The sequence below is a fragment of the Stylophora pistillata genome, chromosome 11, assembly GCF_964205215.1.
Source record: "Stylophora pistillata chromosome 11, jaStyPist1.2, whole genome shotgun sequence".
Taxonomy (NCBI): domain Eukaryota; kingdom Metazoa; phylum Cnidaria; class Anthozoa; order Scleractinia; family Pocilloporidae; genus Stylophora; species Stylophora pistillata.
Genome location: NC_142529.1, coordinates 16,605,405 through 16,627,193, shown reverse-complemented (window position 1 = coordinate 16,627,193; position 21,789 = coordinate 16,605,405). Strand labels below are relative to the sequence as shown.

The 21,789-nt window shown below is 37.7% G+C and overlaps 2 protein-coding genes and 1 pseudogene across 3 annotated transcripts; all 3 read left to right on the top strand.

Annotated features, from left to right (window-relative positions):
- Positions 1-2,985: 2,985 nt before the first annotated feature.
- Positions 2,986-11,623, top strand: LOC148720325 (calmodulin-like). Of its 2 annotated transcripts, XM_088739556.1 has the most exons (6): positions 2,986-3,166; positions 3,902-4,001; positions 5,130-5,157; positions 5,656-5,799; positions 6,446-6,682; positions 10,116-11,623. In XM_088739556.1, the coding sequence occupies exons 2-6, from the start codon at positions 3,999-4,001 to the stop codon at positions 10,172-10,174; spliced, it is 471 nt and encodes a 156-aa protein (XP_088595682.1). In that variant the 5' UTR covers positions 2,986-3,166; positions 3,902-3,998; the 3' UTR covers positions 10,175-11,623. The 2 variants fall into 2 exon arrangements, with proteins under 2 accessions (XP_088595682.1, XP_088595683.1); XM_088739557.1 differs by lacking the exons at positions 2,986-3,166; positions 3,902-4,001 and adding an exon at positions 4,686-4,978.
- Positions 11,624-13,847: 2,224 nt separating this feature from the next.
- On the top strand, positions 13,848-15,314 carry LOC148720324 (trace amine-associated receptor 2-like; annotated as a pseudogene).
- Positions 15,315-16,593: 1,279 nt separating this feature from the next.
- Positions 16,594-20,915, top strand: LOC148720323 (uncharacterized). The gene is made up of 2 exons (XM_088737607.1): positions 16,594-16,748; positions 20,565-20,915. The coding sequence occupies exons 1-2, from the start codon at positions 16,614-16,616 to the stop codon at positions 20,913-20,915; spliced, it is 486 nt and encodes a 161-aa protein (XP_088593733.1). The 5' UTR covers positions 16,594-16,613.
- The last annotated feature ends 874 nt before the right edge of the window (positions 20,916-21,789 follow it).

The following is a 21,789-nucleotide window of genomic DNA, read 5'->3' as shown; positions in this document are numbered from 1 at the left end:
ACGTAATCTATGATAAAAATCGCACTGTACAGCACTTAGAATCATTTCCCTCACTCATTATTTTTCTCAATCTACAACTTCGCGTAGTATGCAATTATTACTACGCAGTGATACCTGGTGTCCAATTGGGAGAAGAGCATGTGATAATTTTTGTTTTAGAGGTGAATTGCGATTTCTTGTATGTCCCCTATATCGTCGAAGAAAAGCTCGAACAAATATTGAAAGTAATGAGTAAGTCGCTATGAACAACTAATTCAAAGTGACAGCGCTATCGAACCAAACTGAGAAGTGATTTTTAACATGAACCACCAATTCTTACTATTTTTAATTTCTGCGTTTTAATAGACTTTGACATGTTCTTGAGAAGATATTAAATCGGTTAGCGCTGTTGTTCCCTTCTAAATTATTTTGGCTGAATCGCCACACAGGACGCTGGTTTAACTAAAACCATGTTGGGCGACGTGGCATTTTGACTGCACAACCTGCAATTAAATTTAATTTTAACAGCTATTCGAAGCAGGAACTTTTGGATGCAGGAACGAATTAAAACTTTCTACAATGCCACTTATCCATTGCTTGTAACTGATAGACCTTGTCCTTAATCTTTTGGGAGGCCGCACGATCTGTTGTCCATTGTAGAACTTGGCAAATGTAGCGCACTCTGCCTCGAGCGCAGCAATGTGATGTTTCGATTCTCTGTCTTAGTAGCACAGTTGTTGTGTTCAACATGGACGAATATACATCGCAGCGTGTCGTGTAGATAGCTGGAGATGCCATGTTTAGGATAAGCGCTGAATATGGACGTGCGCTAAAGCCGCTACTGAAAAAGCGCAATCGACCGTTTTTCATTGTAAGGAGGTCTTTTACACAGCTATCAGAATTTAAAGAGAGGAAGAACGTCGATCTCGCTCACCTAAGTAGCGAAGTACGCCACGAGCGGCGACGATGATCAAACACCTGGAAAATCATCGTGGTGTCCCTCTACTCTTTGGTATCATAACCAAGAGCGAGCCCTTTCGACTTGTCACTAAGTTTTACGGTTTATAAAACAAAGGCCTCGCTCTACACAAAGCCTTAAAGGAACAAACACTGGAAAAGCTTACTTGGCTTGGAATTATAAAAATTTCTAAAAATTTCCTTTCTTCAAAATTGAAGATTTCAGGGTTTCCGTAACTTCGTATTTTTCCAAATTTCCTCTTTTGCATGTTATGCTGTTTTGCATTTTCTTCAGCATTTTCTTCAGCGTATAATTTAGTTCAGCATCGATCATTTATCATCCTTAGAATTTGATTTTCACTATTGCTTAAATAGTGCTCTTAACTGCGGGGATCGTGCAAAAATACGAAAGCTGGTTTGTCAATAAGTTAAGGTGGCTCGTACCGGTTTTCATCTTTTTGATGGGTTGTAACTTTGAAAGAATCCAACAGAAAGAATGACCAAGGCCAGTTGAATTTTTACGGGGTTGAATTACATAATCATTGGTTATCCGAAAATAAGTGTCATTTCGTTACTAGCACTTTCCATGGCAACGCTTTCATAGGCTTATTCAGACGCATTTTTTAGCTTGTGGCTTAAATAATTCGTAAACTAACCCGGTGATCCCCTGATTTTTTTTCAGATATTGCTTTTGGCACTTGAAAAGGAAAATGCACAAAGATTTTTAAAAAATTCTACGGAGCGGAATTTCAGAAAATCTACAAAAAGGGCAATTTTCACACATCGCAAATTTCCTTCCGAAGAATTTTCTAGTTTTTTTTTCTGATGATTCCTTTCGACATTATTATCATATTGGAACAATACAAAGAAGGGGTCACCGGACTTGTTTTCATGCAATAGCTTTCGTTAGTTTAGCAATTTCGACGCGCGTTCTCGCGCATTTAAAAATCTGGATTCTATGAGATCGACATCTGCTCGTGATCTGTTTTAGCTACCGCTGACAATTGCGTGTGCTCGCGCGAGCACCTACGATCTGATGTTTACAGACGTTTACTGCTAAGAAAATCATTAAACAGCCGTCAAAGACAGCCTCCCGAGCTCATCTTAAAAATCCTACACATGAATTCTGGCTATATCATATTATTTTCCTTGAAATTTCAAAGTCTTCTTCCACTTCAGCTAGATTATCCCTTACTTGAGTTCTTCTTTTTTCGCCGTCGCAAGATTTCATATCGGTTGAATATTTCTTTTAAATGTGAAGTGAAGCAACCTTTACTTCACCGAAAATCGTCTTCGTTATCTTAGTTTCTATTTCCTGCATTCACAGTGGCCGCTCAACACATGAAATACAAGCTCTTAGGCAAACTTCTCACGAAAGTAGAAAAGATTCCACGCGCCGCCATCTTTGTTTTGAATTTTCATCTTTTGATCTCGCGCTTCTTTCGCACGTTTCTCTCGCGCGCGTCACCCAAGAGTGACCTGTTCCCCGCGCGAGGAAACTGTTACGAGCCACCTTAAGCGGAAGGCACTAAGGGTTTGTAACCTGCTGCATTTTCATTTTCTTTATTTTCTGTGTTTCTTTTTAACCAAAATTACTGTTAAATCTTCTGCTACTGCCAACATCAGTTGAGAAGTGACAATTCTTTAGTTTTCTAAAGTTCTTAAATTTTACATGTTCGGGTCTACTGTTATATTAATAAGTAATTCGTCAGGGACGAATCACTTTGATTTTTTTCACTTTTTTTAATAATGCTGCATTTTATGCGGATCCATTAAACCAGAAATGGAATAAGTTTTTCTAATGGAACCAACAAATCTATACATCCCAAAGTACTTACATAAATTATACATGCAGAAAATGCTGTTTTCCAAAGGAAAATAATTTTTTGTGTAATAATGTATCATAAGAAAGTAGAACATAGAATATTAATCCATATTTTTACCAGACCTTAACATCCAATCCCTAGTTGCCCCAGGTATTTTAGATGGAATACTTATAAAAAATCATTCCACCCCTTGTACATCTTTTGACACAAAAGACAGTGACAATGTTCAGAGTAGCTGTACCCGAGCGTATACTATCTGACGATAGTTTGCTTGTTATGTGTTGTAAAAGATTAAGATTACATGGTAAGTCTTATCAGACAAGCCCAGCCACGTCTCCAAGGCGCTGAAGATCTTCAGAGATAACGAGAGGCCAAACTCGATAAAAACACCTCTATCCTTGTAGGTGCGTTCTTCCTTTTGAACTTTCCTGTGCTCTTCATCTTGATATACGATCAAATATTGAGACTAAGCGTACAAACTAGCAAACACTACAGCTGGAGAGAGACACTTTCCTTTCTAAACTCTTGTATCAGTCCAGTAATATGCTATTGAAGATATAGAGAGGTGCGTCAAAAAGTTCAAAAAATCTTAAAGAAGCTGGTTTGTCAATAAGTACCAAGTTAAGCCGTAGATACTAAGGGTTTGTAACCTGCAGCATTTTAATTTTCTTTATTTTCTGTGTTTCTAATAATCCAACATTACTGTTACATCTTCTGCCACTGCCAACATCAATTGAGAAGTGACAATTCTTTAGTTTTCTAAAGTTCCTAGATTTTACATGTTCGGGTCTACTGTTATTTTAATAAGTAACTCGTCAAGGACGAATCACTTTGCTTTTTTCACTTTATTTCTTTTTAATAATGCTGTATTTTATGCTTATCCATTAAACCAGAAATGGAATACTGAAGTTATTCTAATGGAACCAACAAATCTGTATATCCCAAAGGACTTAAATAAATATTACATGAAGAAAATGCTGTCTTTGAAAAGAAAATAATTTTAGTGCAATGATGTATCATAAGAAAATAGTCCATGGAATCCATATTTTTTCCAGACCTTAACATCCAATCCCTAGTTGCCGCGGGTATTTTAGATAGGATATTTATAAAAAATCATTCCATCCCTTGTACATCTTTAGACACAAAAGGCGGTGACAGTGTTCAGAGTAGCTATACCCGAGCACATACTATCAGACGAGAGTTTGCCTGTTTTGTATTGTTAAAGATTAAGATTACATGGTAAGTCTTAACAACATTTATCTTTGAATTTCAACAAGTGTTCATAAGTTTAAAAATTTGTTCTAGGAAATGTGGCTTTTCAAGAAATCATTATCCTTTCTGGCCACTTTCAGGGAGAAAACACAAGAATACTTCGGTCGCTTAAAAATTAAGATAGCTTACAAGTAATACAAAAATAAAGCACAAACGTACATGAAAACGCTCATTCAATTTTCCCCTCTTAAAAATAAATTATGTTTTGCTGCTTAAAAGCAAAAACAGATTTACCCATTATCATAAAAGGAATAAAATAGCACACTTGTCTCAAACCAAATTGTGTGAAAAAAGTCAAATTTCCAATTTTTCTCGCAATAAGCAATCTCGGGGTTTCTCGCAGCTATTCGTACTTCCTCTTTTAATTTTGTCTTAGATCACAAAAAACATGATATTCTACACGCTACAAAACATATGCATGTTCATAAAACTTGCATGCTTTTTTTACTCAAAGAACTCAGGTTATAACTTAAGAACCAATCAGATAATTTGTCGCAGTCAAATTTATCAGTTTTTGTTGCAATAAGCATTCTTGGGGTTTCTCGCAGCTATTCGTACTTCCTCTTCCAATATTGTCTTAGGTCACTAAAAAACAAGATATTCTGCACGCTACAAAACATATGCATGTTCACAAATCTTGCATGTTTTTTTTTTTTTACTCAAAGAACTCAGGTTTTAAATTAAGAAACAATCAGATACTTTGTTTTTGCTCTTGAAACGCACTCTTAAATGACCAAGGCAATCAACAAAATATCAATTTCCCTGCACCACTAACAGACAACCTGGCAGTTTTCCGCGCGTGAAAGAATATTTTTACTTTTTAACGATACACGTCATTCGTCATCACTTAGTTAACTCAAAGTCATTCACTTTTGCCTCCAAAGACCATTCCAATGTCCGACTAACCATACCATGTCTTATATTTTTAAAAGTGTTACTTTTAGGTGAGTAAGTTTTATAGTTATCATAGAAAGGACGTTTCAGTGAAAAGTTGTATTTAAAGTATTTAGTGTTATAATCTTATGGATTATTCGTGGCCTAAGTCGACATTTTCCCTTAATGCTTGATGTTTGTCTTCGTTGATTTCCCACACAGGAGAAGCTTTCAAAGGAGGAAATTCTTGGTAAGTTTTTGTTTGGATATGTAACTCAGCGCGATCTGAAATAACACTGACAGAAGAGCACAAACTTAGAGTGCAAATTGCCCAATGTTTGGCACATGAAAAATTCGTGGGCTTATGCTAAATTGCATTATTTGCTTTCAATATCAAATCAGTCCTCTGGAATTTTTCTTTTCCATATCAAATTACACGATGTTTAGTTACTATGCTCCTTTTAGTTCTCTGTCGTGAATTATCGAGTGCTTTTTGCTATCCTTTCATCAAAAACATGTAGTATGACGAGTATTATATTAAGATACACTTAGCCAACAAGATTTGTAATCCTCCCAACATAAAAGTTATCACTTCGAATCTTCCAATCTTTGACATATTTTAGTATTTTTCATATATCTTTAAGTATAGCAGTGTTTACCAGGGAGAAATAAAAAAAAAATTATCAAATAACAAAAATTAAATAAAAGTTTGCACAATACATCTTGTTTTAATTCCCTATTATTCTAGAGTATCTTGAGGTGTTCCAGTACTTTGGTCAGGGCAGGGAGGGACGTATTTCAACAAAGCAACTAAGACGGGCCATGCAGATGATGGGACTGAACCCAACAGATTTTCAAATACAAGCAATTGTCAATGAAGTTGAATATGATGGTCAGTAAATTACCTCTTAGCCACTATCGCTATGCACGTCTCCCTGTGGTACCTTTGTACATATACGTATTTATCAAAATAGTTAAGGGAACGCGATGTTATATTTAATGGTCATCGGAGTGCGTCTCGATTGAGTCTCAAAAAACGAAAACCTATACGATCACAGTTGCAAGATTCAATCAGATGGCAGCTAGGAACATCATAAGAAGCCAATAAGAGCTCAAAGTAAAAACAAGAAAACTGCTTAAAGCGCAGGAAAACTCCAGAAGTCAAGTTCAGATTTGCTTTAGTTTTGAATCTGATTGCTTGTGCAGAAGGATAACGCTAGTTTCTTGGACTAACGGCAGGCACCTCTCTAACTGGAGTGATTTAAGTCACTCGGCCATATTATTCCTTCATCCGCTCATGTGAACCTTCTCAAAGAGATTGCTAAATTTGATTTGGATGGTGATGTTATTCTCGGGATAACGTAAAATAAGACAGACTAAAAAAAAACTTTGGCATCTAGAGTGCAGGTTATCTAGAGGGTTTTTTCACAGCTTAAGTTATCTTAAGACCTATGAAAACGTCAAACTTTAATCTTTATCACTGCAAGAGTATTTTCTTGTAATCAGCAACTGCACGTGTTTTTTTTTTTTTTTGGCAGGGGACAGGTACATCACGTTTTCAGATTTCATTAAAACCATGGAAGAGTATAAGAAACCAGACGATAAAGTAGACCTTATGATGGCATTCAAGGTGTTTGACCATGACGACAAAGGTTACATTGAGACGAAAGAGATAAAGAAAGCGTTCATGAGATTAAAAGGAATTACGAAAGAAGAACTTGAGGAACTTCTGGAGACTGCAGATCTTGAAAATCATAGACACATATACTTTGATGGTAAGATGCGCCGGCTTAGCCTTTGATTATTTTTAAAGAGACTCAGATAATTCTATAATCGTAGCAAGATATAAATGATACTAGACGTCTAACGATCAAAAACAACGACGACTCAACTTAAAAAATTCATTAAAATGCACTAATTCTTGGAGCGTTCTATTACTAAATCTCAAGCAATCATTTAGCTTTCTTTTACGTCTTTGAGGTCACTCAGGCATTTTCGAACTTTAGACATTTTTTTGCGAGAAATCTAGTTTAAGAGCCACTGACCGTAAATATCGAGAATCCGCCGACAGTTGCAAAATTTCGTAATTCGTTTTATTTTTTCTAAAGGACCCTTTTAATAAGCCTTTTCCGAAAATTATATCAAAAAGTTCTATCCCGCTTTTTTTTCTCCGAAAAATCGAAAGGTTGAAAATACGTGTCTAAATGGCCGTTGTCTCCCCCCCCCCCCTCCAAAGCAATAAAATATTATGCTACTTCGTACGCTACAACGCGATTAATCCCGCTTTTAAATTTTTTGTGCTAGCCGGAGGGTCCTTTCATCTTTTGGAAAATATTAATTTCTTGTTATGTTGTTACGTTTAAGTCTGAATAGTCACTCTTTGAAATAAAGTACTTCGCGTCTCTTTCGCGGATGTAAAATAAAGTTCAACCTCAGTCCCCTACTATGAAAAGGTGTGTCATGTATACTTACACATCATAATGTACATCATCTTAAAGCTTTATCCTTGTTTTTTGAGTCCTCCAACTCTCTATCTTGGCCCACCATAAGCGGCACGTCCAGGTATAAAAGAGTTTGGACTAGTTTGTCAAAACTGCAATGCGAACCGCTGAACAGCTGTCACGACCCATTTAAAGGCCTTTAAAAAGGTCTTGAATGATATATTTACAAATCAAAATATATATCTTCTTTAAGCTTTATCCTTGTAGTTTAAATCCTCTAAGTTTCTTTCCTGGCCCGCCATAGGCGGCGCGTCCAGCTTTCAAAGAGTTCGGGCTAAAATAACAAAAAATGTAATGCAATCCGTTGAACGGCTGTCACGCAAGAGGTCATATATTTGGTATATTCCCAGGCGGTGTGGGCCCTCCGATTGCGTTGCATTGTGGTAGCGTTATTTTCAATATAGCAGTAAAAGCTGTAGAAACGGGCAGAGTTTGACTAAATATTCCGTAAAAGTTAGGCCGTTTCTTTTTCCTTTCGCTATAGGTAAATATAATTTGATATATTCTGAACGCGTAGAATTATTTTTCGTGCGTATTTGTCACGTATTATGTCGTCCTCAAGGACAAACGCAAGCACTGTTTTTTGCATGTAATTTGAGACCGATTTTCAAGAAGGTTAAATTCGTTGTACGTCGTAGTTTGGAGCCTTTTAAAGATTTGTATGGCCGCTTTGATCCTTCGTCAACAGCTCAAACGCGCTCCAACGGTATAAATGTTTTATGCATTTTAAGTGATGGTGTTTAGGCCCTTTTGTGGAGGGAAAAAGCCCATTGTTGCGTTTAGTGTGTTGCGTTACTTAGCGTTACTACTACAAGGACAGTTGTCAATCGTGTTGTAAATCTACTTTCCTAAGTGAAGGAAATTAACTAATCGCTAGTGTTGTGTGGTAAATCTTCTATCTTGATCATTGAATCAAGGCCAGTTTAATTAGAACAATGAAAAGAGTCACTTGATCCATGAAATCCTCTACCTTGCGTCAGGCGACACGCCGGAAAGCTGGAAAGCAAAAAGCAGTCGACCGTTGAAAAGTGTTGATGGGCCTCTGCGTCTCCTACCATTCGCTAGCGCTTTTAATTCTTCTACCCTAAAATATTAGCTCTTATTAGGATAGCTCTTGATGACTTCCCTTTGCGATGTGATGATAAAGGTCAGTTTTGAGGTGTCATTTCCCCCGTTGGTATGTTCTTGAGGTTTAGCAAAGCAGGATGAGATTGTGCTGCAAAAGGCAATATTTTCTTCCGTGCGCGTGCTATTTTCTTTGTTTCAAAATGTTCTTCTCTCCTTAAGTAATAACTAGAGATACATTTCTCAAAACGCTCATCTAGGTTTCCTCTATTCTCGAAGGGTATTTTGAAAATCTGTACGTGTTCACTAAACATGGAGCGCGACAAATTTGTTCTTAGGAGGCGTGGGGCTTCTCCTTTTACAAATCCCGTATTTATGCTCGGTGGAAAAAGTTCGTGTATTACAAGGTCTCTGTCTCGTTAATGTGCGTTTGTATGTCAATGGTCAATTCCCTGTAAAATAACTCACGTCTAGAAATATAATTTCTGACTCTGAAATTGTTCATTCCGCCCTCGGTTGCGAGTCTAACTGTTGCCATTTGTGTCGAGATTCTTAGGCAGATTGCAGTTTCGAATCTTTCTTTCGAATTCGTCACGGAGGAATGAGAGGAGTCGGGCAGGCCCGTCAAACGCTTTAACTTTCCAAAGAACGTCAACAGACAATGAATATCAATTACAATCCACGTATATTCACGCTATCTCGCTGCCATCGGAGAAGTTCACTCCAACGCATCAAGATTCAAATGACTCAAGTTTTGTTTTACGACCATGATGCAACGCAATCAGACTGCGCACACCACCTGGTACATTCCTTGCCAAGCTGAAAGATTTGCCTTGACCTCTTGTAATACAAGACCTTTTTAAAGGCCTTTAAATGGATCGTGACAGCTGTTCAGCGGTTCGCATTGCAGTTTTGACAAAGTAGCTCAAACTCTTTTAAACCTGGACGCGCCGCTTATGGCGGGCCAAGATATAGAATTGGAGGACTTAAAATAAAAGGATAAAGCTTTAGGATGATGTATATTATAGTTTGTAAGTATATATGGCAGACCTGTCCGTAGGCCACTGAAGTTGACCTTTATTTTACCTCCGCGAAATAGATACGAAGTACTTTATTTTAACTGGTCACTTATCAGACTTAGACGGAACAACATAACAAGAAATTAATATTTTCTAAGAGATGTAAGGACAATCCGCTAGCACAAAAAAATTGAAAGTGGGATTACATCGCGTTGTAGCGTACGAAGTTGCCGAAGTTGCATACTTTTTTATTGCTTTACGGGGGGGACAACGGCTATTTAGGCGTATTTGAACTTCGAATTTTTTTCGGAGAAAAAAAAGCGCGATAGAACTTTTTGATAAGATTTTCGAAAAGGGCTCATTAAAAAAAGGTCCTTTAAACGTCCTATCAACACAGGAGAAGTTTCAAACAGAGATTCTCAAAAACTATTGGAGGGATCTCTTAAGTTTAAAGTACCTGTAGGCAATTTGATCTCTCACCTTGATCGTAATTTATAATGAAACACCGCATATTGCTGTTTTTTAAAGAAGTGTACTACACAAAATTTCTCTCACCTTTATAGACCTCGTGATCTGTCTAATTCAATATCCTTTCACCCGCCTCTCTTCCAATTTCCTTTCAGAATTTTCAAGGCTGTTGGTACCACTAATCAACAGAGACCTGGATATATTTTGGCTGTAACAAAACGCTTCTGTTAAAGAGAATGCTATATTATTTCCTTATGACAAAACAGACCGGACTGTCTGCGAATCGTTCTGTTTTGCAACGATCCATTTTATGAACTATTGCGTAGCAAGGGATTATAAACTGCCCGTTTTTAACCTCTCGACTGTACTTACTCTACCAAAAACTACGGTGCCGGCGGTTTTGGAATCTTTAGCGTTTCCCTTCGGGAGCTAAAGAATCACTGGTCGTCGCTCACATGGAACATAATGATATTTGGCGAGCCTGTGCACAGGAGATTAGGAGCTGAAAATTCATATATAGCGTTGTTGACCAGGGGTGAGGTCAAGGTGCCTGGGCCATTTTTGGCTGATTTTTTCTTGTGTTTTTATGGATCGAGACAAGTCGAAGTCCATAAAAGCGCAAAAAAGAAAAAAGAAAGGACGATACTAATACCCAGCCATCTTGATGGAACGAGCTTGGTAAATAAAGGATTTATTATATAGAAAAAAATGTTTCGCTTTAATTAGAATCAAGAATGACTTGTACATTTCCATAGCTAGGGAAAGAAAGCCAACAGTGTTTGTAGAACACTAAAGCCACGAGGGTCGTTTATGTTTTCTTTGTTTTGACTGTCTTCTGCCGCTTTATGCGACTTTATTGCTGACATTGTCCAAAAGTTGCGAACTTTGTAAGTCCCCTCCACGCACTTTTTTTCTTGCGAGGGATCAAAGCGGGCAATCCCGAGCGGGCATGATGAGCCCATTTTGCCTGCTCGGCTAGCCAATCAGAACACAAGATTCGCTGCATATTGCCCACGGGCGCTGCCAACTACATGATAAAGTACGTTGTTTGATTAGGGTGAAGCTCAAATAGATTATCACTCAGTGAGATCCAGAGCATGCGTGGATCAAACCGTTTGAAATAGCTTTCCAGCGAAACGGATGTTAAATTTTTAAGCGACCTTTCTATGCTTTAACAAGAGCGAGACGTGGGGAATGGCAATGGCTGGCTCTCGGGGGTTTTGCAGTATGTTCATAAGCTTTAATTAGGGCTTATTCGGTTAAGTAACGCATTTTAATCAAGCGGGCTTGAAAATACCTGAAAAACATTTAAGGTGCAATATATTAAATCTCCTTCCATCAATAAGAAAATCACGGAGGCAGTTGACTTATAAAGGAGCTTATGATAACTTTAAAATTTCGATGAAATATTACAGACTTTGTCAATTTACCTGATTTTCAAGTCAGAACGAAGTTGAATTTGAGAGTACAATTATCATAGACCTTAGTGTAGAAAAAACATTCAGTGACTAAAGTGAAACAATTAAGTTTTAAGTTTTTGTGTGAAAATTCAGCTGCCTCGTGTCCTCAAACAACACAACTTACCAGGGAACTAAATTTTAAAAAGAGATTGATATGAGCAGGTGAACAAAATAAAATTCGCTTTCTGAAAGAATAATTAAAATCATGTTCAAATACTTCTCTCCTGACATATTTTACATCCATATTGAAAATATCTAATCTTTTCGTTGGACTTCATCAAAATGTTTTTATTTTTTCAATTAAACCTTATCTAAAACTGTGTGATGACTCTCCCCTCAAGGAAAATAAAAAAAAAAAAGAAAGGTGGGCCTGCATCTGGAAGCGTGAAAAAGCCGAAACAAAGGTATTTGAATCCTTTTAGCTCAGTCGAAAGTCTTCAAATATTAATTAGAAGAACTTCGATATCAACAAAACCATTGTTTGAATTGCATGTGTTTTAATTCTCCACTGAGATAGAAATTAATGAGGAACGGAAGCGAGTTTTATTAGATGTCATTGAAACAGCAAACAACATCTGAAACATTGTTTGTCTACGTCATCTTGCTCCTCATTTCGAGAAGTTTAATATACAAACAGAACATCCATGGCAAAAAAACACATATCTTGTCTTTTACCAAAATATTTAATTTTCTGTGCCCCAGTTCCGATGATATCTGGGAAGTCCCACCGATCACTCCCAACGACCTTCTTCTAGGCCATCACAATCCACCGCCACAGCCAGAACCAGAGGAAAGAACCAATCCGCGACAATTACTCAGAAGCACACAAAACAGGGTCGCAGATTTCTAGAGGAGTTGGATGAAGTATTTCGCCCCAAACTTGTTACCAAGAAACAAGTGGTTTCGCGTGCGAGACAACATTCAGACCGGTGATCTTGTATTGGAGCTAGATCCCAAACACAAAAGATGTGAATGGAAAATGGCGCGTATTATAGGCACCTATCCTGGAAACGACGGCCTTGTCCGAAAAGTGAGAAGCAAAACAAGAGACGGAGAGTACGACAGACCTATTCACAAACTGTGTTTGATTGCAACAAAGGAAGAGCTTGATGCAGGACTACTTTAGTTTAGATTAATTCGAGAACAATGAACACTTGCATCAATCTTTCAATCTTAAATGACAATTCGTTGCTCAACTAGAGTTAAACTCTTAATTTCCGCACTCGGGCGGAGTGATTTGCACTTAGTGTTTTATAGTTTTGGCGCCAGAGCGTTCTCCCAGGGAGTCTGGGGATCAACCCCTCTTTTTATTTAAAGTCGCGAAAAATCCAATATTCAATATAACGGTCAGCCAGAGATCACAAAAAAATCTAAAGGATGTATGGAATGCCCTACGAATTGTAAGTTGAAATTTCGTTAAACACTCAATTGTTATTCAATATTTAAGAAAAATCTGTATTTGTTTTTTAGTTTGACTTGCTTCCTCTGGCAACCAGTACAAAAATAAACAGCCACCATACATCAGAAACCTTCAAAGCTACAGTAACGCTTCAAAGCGAAAGCGCGAATCACTCTGATACTTCGTGAAAAGAAGGATCGGGAAGATAGTAACAAGATGGCGCTAGACCTTCCATCGAAGAGTTTTAAGCCATGAGCTCCCTTAGTTTCACTCAGAGTCGCAGATGGCACTGTATACTGATAAAGCTATATGAAAAATAAATGCGCTTAAAAAAAAAAAAAACTGCCGATATTACTTTGAGAAGACTTTCAAATATGAGGTCAAAGTAAATAAGTCTTACTGGCTGAGCTAAAAAAGACATTTCGCTGATAGGATGTTCCCCCGCAATTGCAATACCTGTCGCACTTTTAGAGGCCCATCGCGCTCAGTAATAAAACTTTTCGCATTTTTTTAATATAACAGCTATCGCGCATTGTAATTTTATACCATCTCAATTCGTAATACGATGAGCTGTCACACTTTGTAAAAACACTTGTGGCACTTTTTACTGCAAGAGCTGTCACACTTTTTAATAACAGACCAATCCAATTTGAGATAAGATAAGCTGTCGCACTTTCTAATAACGCATGTCACGTATTATGTTGTTAAAAGCTCAAACAAACAAACAAACAAACAAAAAGACCAAAGGAGTACTATCTCACTCAAGAAGGAGGAAGGAGCACTTTGTCTTTTATTTCCCTTTACTCTTAGTTCATCCACCAAACGCTTCCTACGTGTTCTTCAAGAGAGCAAAGCACGGCGGGGCCTCTTTATTTGATCATCGTTTCGTGTTACATAATCTCAAAAAAAAACTGAGTGTGTACGTCAAATTGGCGTCCAATTGGAATCACACACGTTATCATCACGTGCCATTGGAAAATTTAATGTAAAATGCCAGGTGCTTTCAACCTCGATTGGACAGAAGGAACCACACTTTACAAGCGATAAATTAGGCCAATTCTTTATAGTCTGACGACTTTAAATCGAGTGAAAGTGCGTTATTGCCGGTATGGCGCTAAAAATAAAGCATACACACGTTTTACCATTAACCAATGGGAATCAATAATCGGAGAGAATAACCATATAAGATCCCCAAAACGTGAAGTCTCCTGACACGGAAGAATGGAGATACTAGTCAGTTTGCCGTCTGGTAGCAGTAAGTAGTCATGGATTCGCACATTTCCTCCGACGAACCTTCTTGTTTTCATCTTCCTCATCCATTATTTGATCGAGTCTCAGAGCGACTTCTTGCAAACTTAATAACGGCCATTATCAACATCATTACTGCTCCAGTCGCCGTTGTTGCCAATGCACTGATTGTCATCGTCATTTTGGCCTGTCCTCGTTTACGAACTCCTTCCAATCTATTACTAGCGACTTTGGCTTTGTCAGATGCCCTTGTCGGCCTAACAGTCCAACCAGGTTATATAGCCTACAGACTTATGGAAAACCAACATCGTTCAGTTCCCTGTTTCATAAGACTTATCTATAGCTCTGCATTCTACGTTTGTTTTGGTGTATCTTTCATGACTTTAACCGCTATCAGCTACGAGCGCCTTGTGGCTGTTCGTCTACGCGTAAGGTACAACACGATGTTTAGTACGAGACGAGTACTGAAGTATGCCTTGGGCATATGGACGGTGAATATATTCTTGACTGCTCTGGAATGGGCTAAAATAGATAAAGCAATGAGAGGTATTCATCTAACTCTTTGGTTCCTTTGCCTTCTTGTCTCAATTGCGACCCAGATTGGCGTTTTTGTAGCTGTGCGAACACATCATCGACAAGTGCAAGATCAACTTCAGGCAAATGAAAACCTACAGAGAAAAAGAGAAGTGACCTTAGCGAAACAGATATCGACTGTGGTTGCAGTCTACTTGATTTTTTACTTTCCCGTCTTTTTTGTGACATTTTATCACCAGATATTGGGGCTAAACATACAAACGCACAACCACTACAGCTGGGCAGAAACACTGGCTTTTCTAAACTCCTGCTCAAATCCCTTTATTTGCTGTTGGAAAAAGCGAGAGATTCTTCAAAAAGTCAAAGATCTACTGAAAAAAAACTAGTTTGCTGGTGAAACTCTAAAAAAACGTGCAGTATGCTAATTTGCCCCCTTATTACGATTCTATTTCATTTTCCCTGTGTTTTGTTAATATCTTGACTATTGATTTTCGGTTTTGAAGTAATTTTCAAAACTGCCAGCAAACGTCAATTGAACATTTGACATACAGTATTTTTAGAACTTACTCGATTGATGTTAGGTTTTTCATCAAAGTTTCAGGTTGTTAAATTTCGCTTTATTACAAGCACTTACTCTGGCGATAGATCTTTTTGAGACCGTACAGAACGATTCTGAAATGACTTTATATCAATAAAATCTGGAATCAGCTTTCTTTTATGGCCGTATTATCATTGTATACGATTAAACGGAATATCCATAACGTCAGATGATGCAAACCACCGGCAGTTTCCGCTCATTTCTGTTTTTAAACAACAAGAGACCGCCAATATAAGCGTGACATTTGTTATTAAAATTTTGAAAGGTAGAGGAAAAGGTGGAAATGAGACAACATGTTTGACACCAAAATATAAATATATATTCGAGAATAAACGATTAGATGCGTAAATCCATCTGCAGGTCTGGGAAAAATAGTTTACTCGCGATAATTCCAGTCTCACTGTCACTAACTCATGCAGCTTAAAGCTATATATCGACATAGGCTTTTGTGGAAGATAATCTTTGGTAAGGGAATGTTATTTATAAAAACTTAAAACGGTTCACAAGGCACAAGGTATAAGGAGAAAAAAATACTTGATGGCGATGATATTTCATCTACGAAAATGTTGCCATTGTGACAGTTTGGGAAGTAAATTTAAAATATCCTTAGCTTTGCGCTAAGAATTAAAAATAAAAGAGCTGCAAAACTTATTGCTAAAAAAATCCTCGAAAGCGAGGGATCCAGAAAAATCCTGATTAACAAGGACAATTAAATTTATAAGGACAATCATGCCCGCCTCTAGATAAGTTGAACGAGTACACGTTTATCGCACTTTTTAATTCAAGAGAATAACAGACCAATCCAATTTGAGATAATATAAGCTGTTGCACTTTCTAATAACGCATGTGGCGTATTATGTTATTAAAAGCTAAAACAAACAAACAAAAAAACACAAGTGTACTATCTCACTCAAGAAGGAGGAAGGAGCACTTTGTCTTTTGATTCCTTTACTCTTAGTTCGCCCACCAAACGCTTCCTACGTGTTCTTCAACAGAGTAAAGCACGGCGGGGCTTCTTTATTTGACAAGCATCGTTTCAAGCTGCATAATCGCAAAAAAACTGAGTGTGTGCATTAGATTGGCGTCCAATTGGAACCATACACGTTATCATCCCGTGCCCTTGGAAAATTTAATGTAAAATGCCAGGGGCCCAAACCCGGATTGAATAGAAAAAAACCATACTTTACAAGCGATACATTTGGCCAGTTCTTTGCAGTCTGACCACTTTAAGTCAAGTGAAAGTGCGTCATTGCCTGTAGGGCGCTAAAAATAAAGCGTACACATGTTTTGCCATTAACCAATGGGAATCAATTATCGGAGAGAATGACTGTAAAATATCCCCAAAAACTGATACCTCCTGACACAGAAAAATAAAAATACTAGTCAGTTTACAATCTGGCAGCACTAAGTAGTCATGGATTCGAACTTTTCCTCCGACGAACCTTCTTGTTTTTATCTTCCTCGTCCATTATTTGATCAAGTCTCAGAGCGATTTCTCGCAAACTTAATAACGGCCATTATCAACATAATTACCGCTCCAATCGGGCAAGTAGATTTTCATTTAATTCCTCCCCCCTCCCCCCAAAAAGAAATTCAAGTGTTTCTGATAGTTTGTCTCTTCAATAGATTGTTAGAATGCAGAAGATTTTCTAAGACACATTCAGTACAGAGGGCTTGTCTTAAATAGTTGTTTTCTGATTCAAAACCACCTGCCTGGTTCTGTTTCTCTTGGGTAGTTAGTCCATGGACTGTTGCTATCTGATGGCAGAACTAACAGGTGGATATGCTTCTCTTGGGTAGTCAGTCCTCTATGGGCTGTTGTTATCTGATGGCAGAACCACCAATCTGTTCTGTTTCTCTTGGGTAGTCAGTCGATGGACTGTTGTTATCTGATGGCAGAACTAGTCACTATTTTTTCAGCTCTATGCAGTCAGTCCTTTATGGAAAGTTATTTTTATCTGATGGCAGTTTTAGCTTGCTCATTTTATTTTGAAAAATTTGTTGCGTATGCTGTTTGTCTCGTATCATCTGTTATTAGTCATATAGGCACTTTGGTCAATCATTGCTATCACTGTCCTTATTATTATTATTATTATTATTATTATTATATTATTACTATTATTATTATTATTAACTCAGCTGCTACTCTTCTCTCTTTGACACAGGGCCCACTACAGAAAGCACTAGCTTACTGAAGTCCCAAAACCTTTCGCAATGAGCCAACTCAAGATTTACAGTTCTCAAGAGTTTTTGGGGTTTCCTTTCTTTTCTTGAGATTATTTTGCCCCAGTTTCAATCCCCTGGATACTTATTCAGCTAGAATAACAATAACACCATTTTTTTCATAGATAAATGCTGAAATAAACATAATAATAATATAAATGAAGATAATAATGATTAGAATAATGGAAATAATCACAGGAATTATAACCATCAGGATAATGAACATTATTTCTATAACTATTGTAAATATTATTTTCATTATTGTTGTTATTATTATTATTATTATTATTATTATTATCATTATTATTGTTATCAATGTTATTATTATTTCCATCATGAATTATTAAAGATGCTTGGGAAAAAATGGTCTTGTTCCCTCCAACTCATTATTCTTTCAGTTAAGTGACTTTCGGAACAGTTACTGCTTTATTCTGTCATTCCTGATGACCATAGAAATGGTGAAAGTCCACAGATATTATCCCTCTAAGAGTTTCTACAGGTGTTTTTTTTCCCTCTGAATTTGGTTACAACAGAATGAAGGGCATCAGAGTATAGTGCGTCCAGGTAGACATGAATTGCATTAACATTACTGGGTCATTTTGTTGTATTCAGGGTTTCATCTTAGCCTTCTACAGACAAGTTTGTTGCTTCTAAATGCAAAACACATTTTATCGTTTTTTAAAACAAACTTATAAAGACTGCCAAGAAACAGCAACTAAATTTAGGGAAACATGACGAACAAGTCAACTAGACTGTGTACTTCACATCAGTGAATATATTTTAAAAATATGGTGGCTAAATCAAAGTATCACTTTTGGAGCATAAAATCGCAAGGTCAGCTTCCCATTTCTAGTGCCTGAGAAAAGATCAGGCCACCACATTACTTCAAATTCTCTGGTTGCTCGTCACTCTCAATTTCCAACAACCATTTTAATTTACAGGGTGGGAATCGTGCTTGATTTCTTACCCCATGCTCTTTCCTTGGCCGCCTGTAAAGCTTGTTGAGAGTTTAACAACTACAAAATAGTACTACTTGCAGCAACCTCCATATTCCCCCGATAGCTTTTCTTTAACTCTAATGGTACAGAACTTTGATGGCTCAGACCAGAAATAACATCATTCACTCTATGATCCCTGTGATAAAAAAAAAACTTTGGATTTTTCTCTCCATACAAGGGGCCGCAAATGCCATTTTTCCCTCGCACTGCTTATAAAAACATTCGGCATGCTTCCCAACAAAGCTTGGATGTATGTTTCAGGAACATAGTAGCTTTCAACTCGACACCATTTGCCTGAAACCAAAATGATAATTACGAAAGTTACGAGATTATTTACTTCTGCAGTGAAATGTACTAAATGATTTGCCCTTTCAAACATAAACCTGAATTGTCAGGTTTGTCAATCACAAAATTGCACGCCGGGCTGTTAGTATTCCTTGGAAACCTTCCTATATTATCATAAATATCTAAGACAAGCACGTCTTTTAGCTAGGTAATCTATGATAAAAATCGCACTGTACAGCACTTAGAATCATTTCCCTCACTCACTATTTTTCTCAATCTGCAACTTCGCGTAATACGCAATTATTACTACGCAGTCATACCTGGTGTCCAGTTGGGAGAAGAGCATGTGATAATTTTTGTTTTAGAGGTGAATTGCGATTTCTTGTATGTCCCCTATATCGTCGAAGAAAAGCTCGAACAAATACTGAAAGTAATGAGTAAGTCACTATGAACAACTAATTCAAAGTGACAGCGCTATCGAACCAAACTGAGAAGTGATTTTTAACATGAACCACCAATTCTTACTATTTTTGATTTCTGCGTTTTAATAGACTTTGACATGTTCTTGAGAAGATATTAAATCGGTTAGCGCTGTTGTTTCCTTCTTAATTATTTTGGCTGAATCACCACACAGGACGCTGGTTTAACTAAAACCATATTGGGCGACGTGGCATTTTGACTGCACAACCAGCAATTAAATTTAATCTTAACAGCTATTCGATGCAGGAACTTTTGGATGCAGGAACGAATTAAAACTTTCTACAATGCCACTTATCCATTGCTTGTAACTGATAGACTTTGTCCTTAATCTTGCGGGAGGCCGTACGATCTGTTGTCCATTGTAGAACTTGGCAAATGTAGCGCACTCTGCCTCGAGCGCAGCAATGTGATGTTTCGATTCTCTGTCTCAGTAGCGCAGTTGTTGTGTTCAACATGGACGAATATACATCGCAGCGTGTCGTGTAGATAGCTGGAGATGCCATGTTTAGGATAAGCGCTGAATATGGACGTGCGCTAAAGCCGCTACTGAAAAAGCGCAATCGACCGTTTTTCATTGTAAGGAGGTCTTTTACACAGCTATCAGAATTTAAAGAGAGGAAGAACGTCGATCTCGCTCACCTAAGTAGCGAAGTACGCCACGAGCGGCGACGATGATCAAACACCTGGAAAATCATCGTGGTGTCCCTCTACTCTTTGGTATCATAACCAAGAGCGAGCCCTTTCGACTTGTCACTAAGTTTTACGGTTTATAAAACAAAGGCCTCGCTCTACACAAAGCCTAAAGGAACAAACACTGGAAAAGCTTACTTGGCTTGGAATTATAAAAATTTCTAAAAATTTCCTTTCTTCAAAATTGAAGATTTTCAGGGTTTCCGTAACTTCGTATTTTTCCAAATTTCCTCTTTTGCATGTTATGCTGTTTTGCATTTTCTTCAGCGTATAATTTAGTTCAGCATCGATCATTTATCATCCTTAGAAGAAAATATTCTAATCTTTAAGTTTAACTGTAAAATTGCTTTGGCTTACATTGTGCGTATAAAAGGAGGGTTAAAGTAAACATGAGTTGATTACACACGAGGGTTTTACCTGGAAAAATGCCTGCACACGAGTGACACCGACATTACCGCGTGTCTCTTTCTGGAAAACATTCGGGTTATGACAAGAAAGGTCAGCTTAAGGGTTTTGGCTTACCCAAAGTATGCAATTTGGACGCCGAAAAGTGCAAAAAGTAATTACAGAAACTTCATCCGCAACACCTTGAACGTGCTGTGGGCGCGAACTGAGGTCTTCTCTTACAGTTAAAAATTGCCAGGCGGATCTTAGCTCCGGCTTAGCGTAATTTGCATATTTTTTTTCAGTGGGAAAAGCTCGTCATGGTAACGCAGATTGGTGTACTTTATGTCGGGCGAAGACAGCCAAGACAAGTCCAGCCGCTTCTCCAAGGCGCTGAGAATCTTCAGAGACAACGAGAGGCCAAACTCGCTAAAAACATCTCTATCCTTGTAGGTGCGTACTTGATTTTGAACTTTTCTGTGCTCTTCATCTTGATATATGATCAAATATTGAGACTAAGAGTACAAACTAACAACCACTACAGCTGGACAGAGACGCTTGCCTTTCTAAACTCTTGTACCAATCCAGTAATATACTACTGGAGATATAGAGAAGTGCATAAAAAAGTTGAAAAAATCTTAAGGAAGCTGGTTTAAACACAACGAACATATGATATTCATATATCTGAACTGCGGTTATAGAAACGTATTTGTGCACGATCCTCGCAGTAAACAGCACTATTTAAGCAATAGTGAAAATCAGACCTGAACAAATTCAGGCCTGTACGAGAATCGAACCATTGACCTCTGCGATACTAGTGCAGCGCTCTACCAATTAAGCTAACAAGCCAACTGGAAGCAAGTGTTCAAATTAATTCTACGTAAACCCGTAAGATGATAAATAAAACACAACGCTTGTTAGTTTAATTAATTGGTAGAGCGCTGCACTAGTATCGCAGAGGTGAGTGGTTCGAATCCCGTACAGGCCTGAATTTTTTCAGGTCTGATTTTCACTATTGCTTAAATAGTGCTCTTAACTGCGGGGATCGTGCGAAAATACGGAAGCTGGTTTGTCAATAAGTTAAGGTGGCTCGTACCGGTTTTCATCTTTTTGATGGGTTGTAACTTTGAAAGAATCCAACAGAAAGAATGACCAAGGCCAGTTGAACACTTTTACGGGGTTGAATTACATAATCATTGGTTATCCAAAAATAAGTGTCATTTCGTTACTAGCAGTTTCCATGGCAACGCTTTCACAGGCTTATTCAGACGCATTTTTTAGCTTGTGGCTTAAATAATTCGAAAACTAACCCGGTGACCCCCTGATTTTTTTTTCAGATATTGCTTTTGGCACTTGAAAAGGAAAATGCACAAAGATTTTTAAAAAATTCTACGGAGCGGAATTTTAGAAAATCTACAAAAAGGGCAATTTTCACACATCGCAAATTTCCTTCCGTAGAATTTTCTAGTTTTTTTTTCTGATGATTCCTTTCGACATTATTATCATATTGGAACAATACAAAGAAGGGGT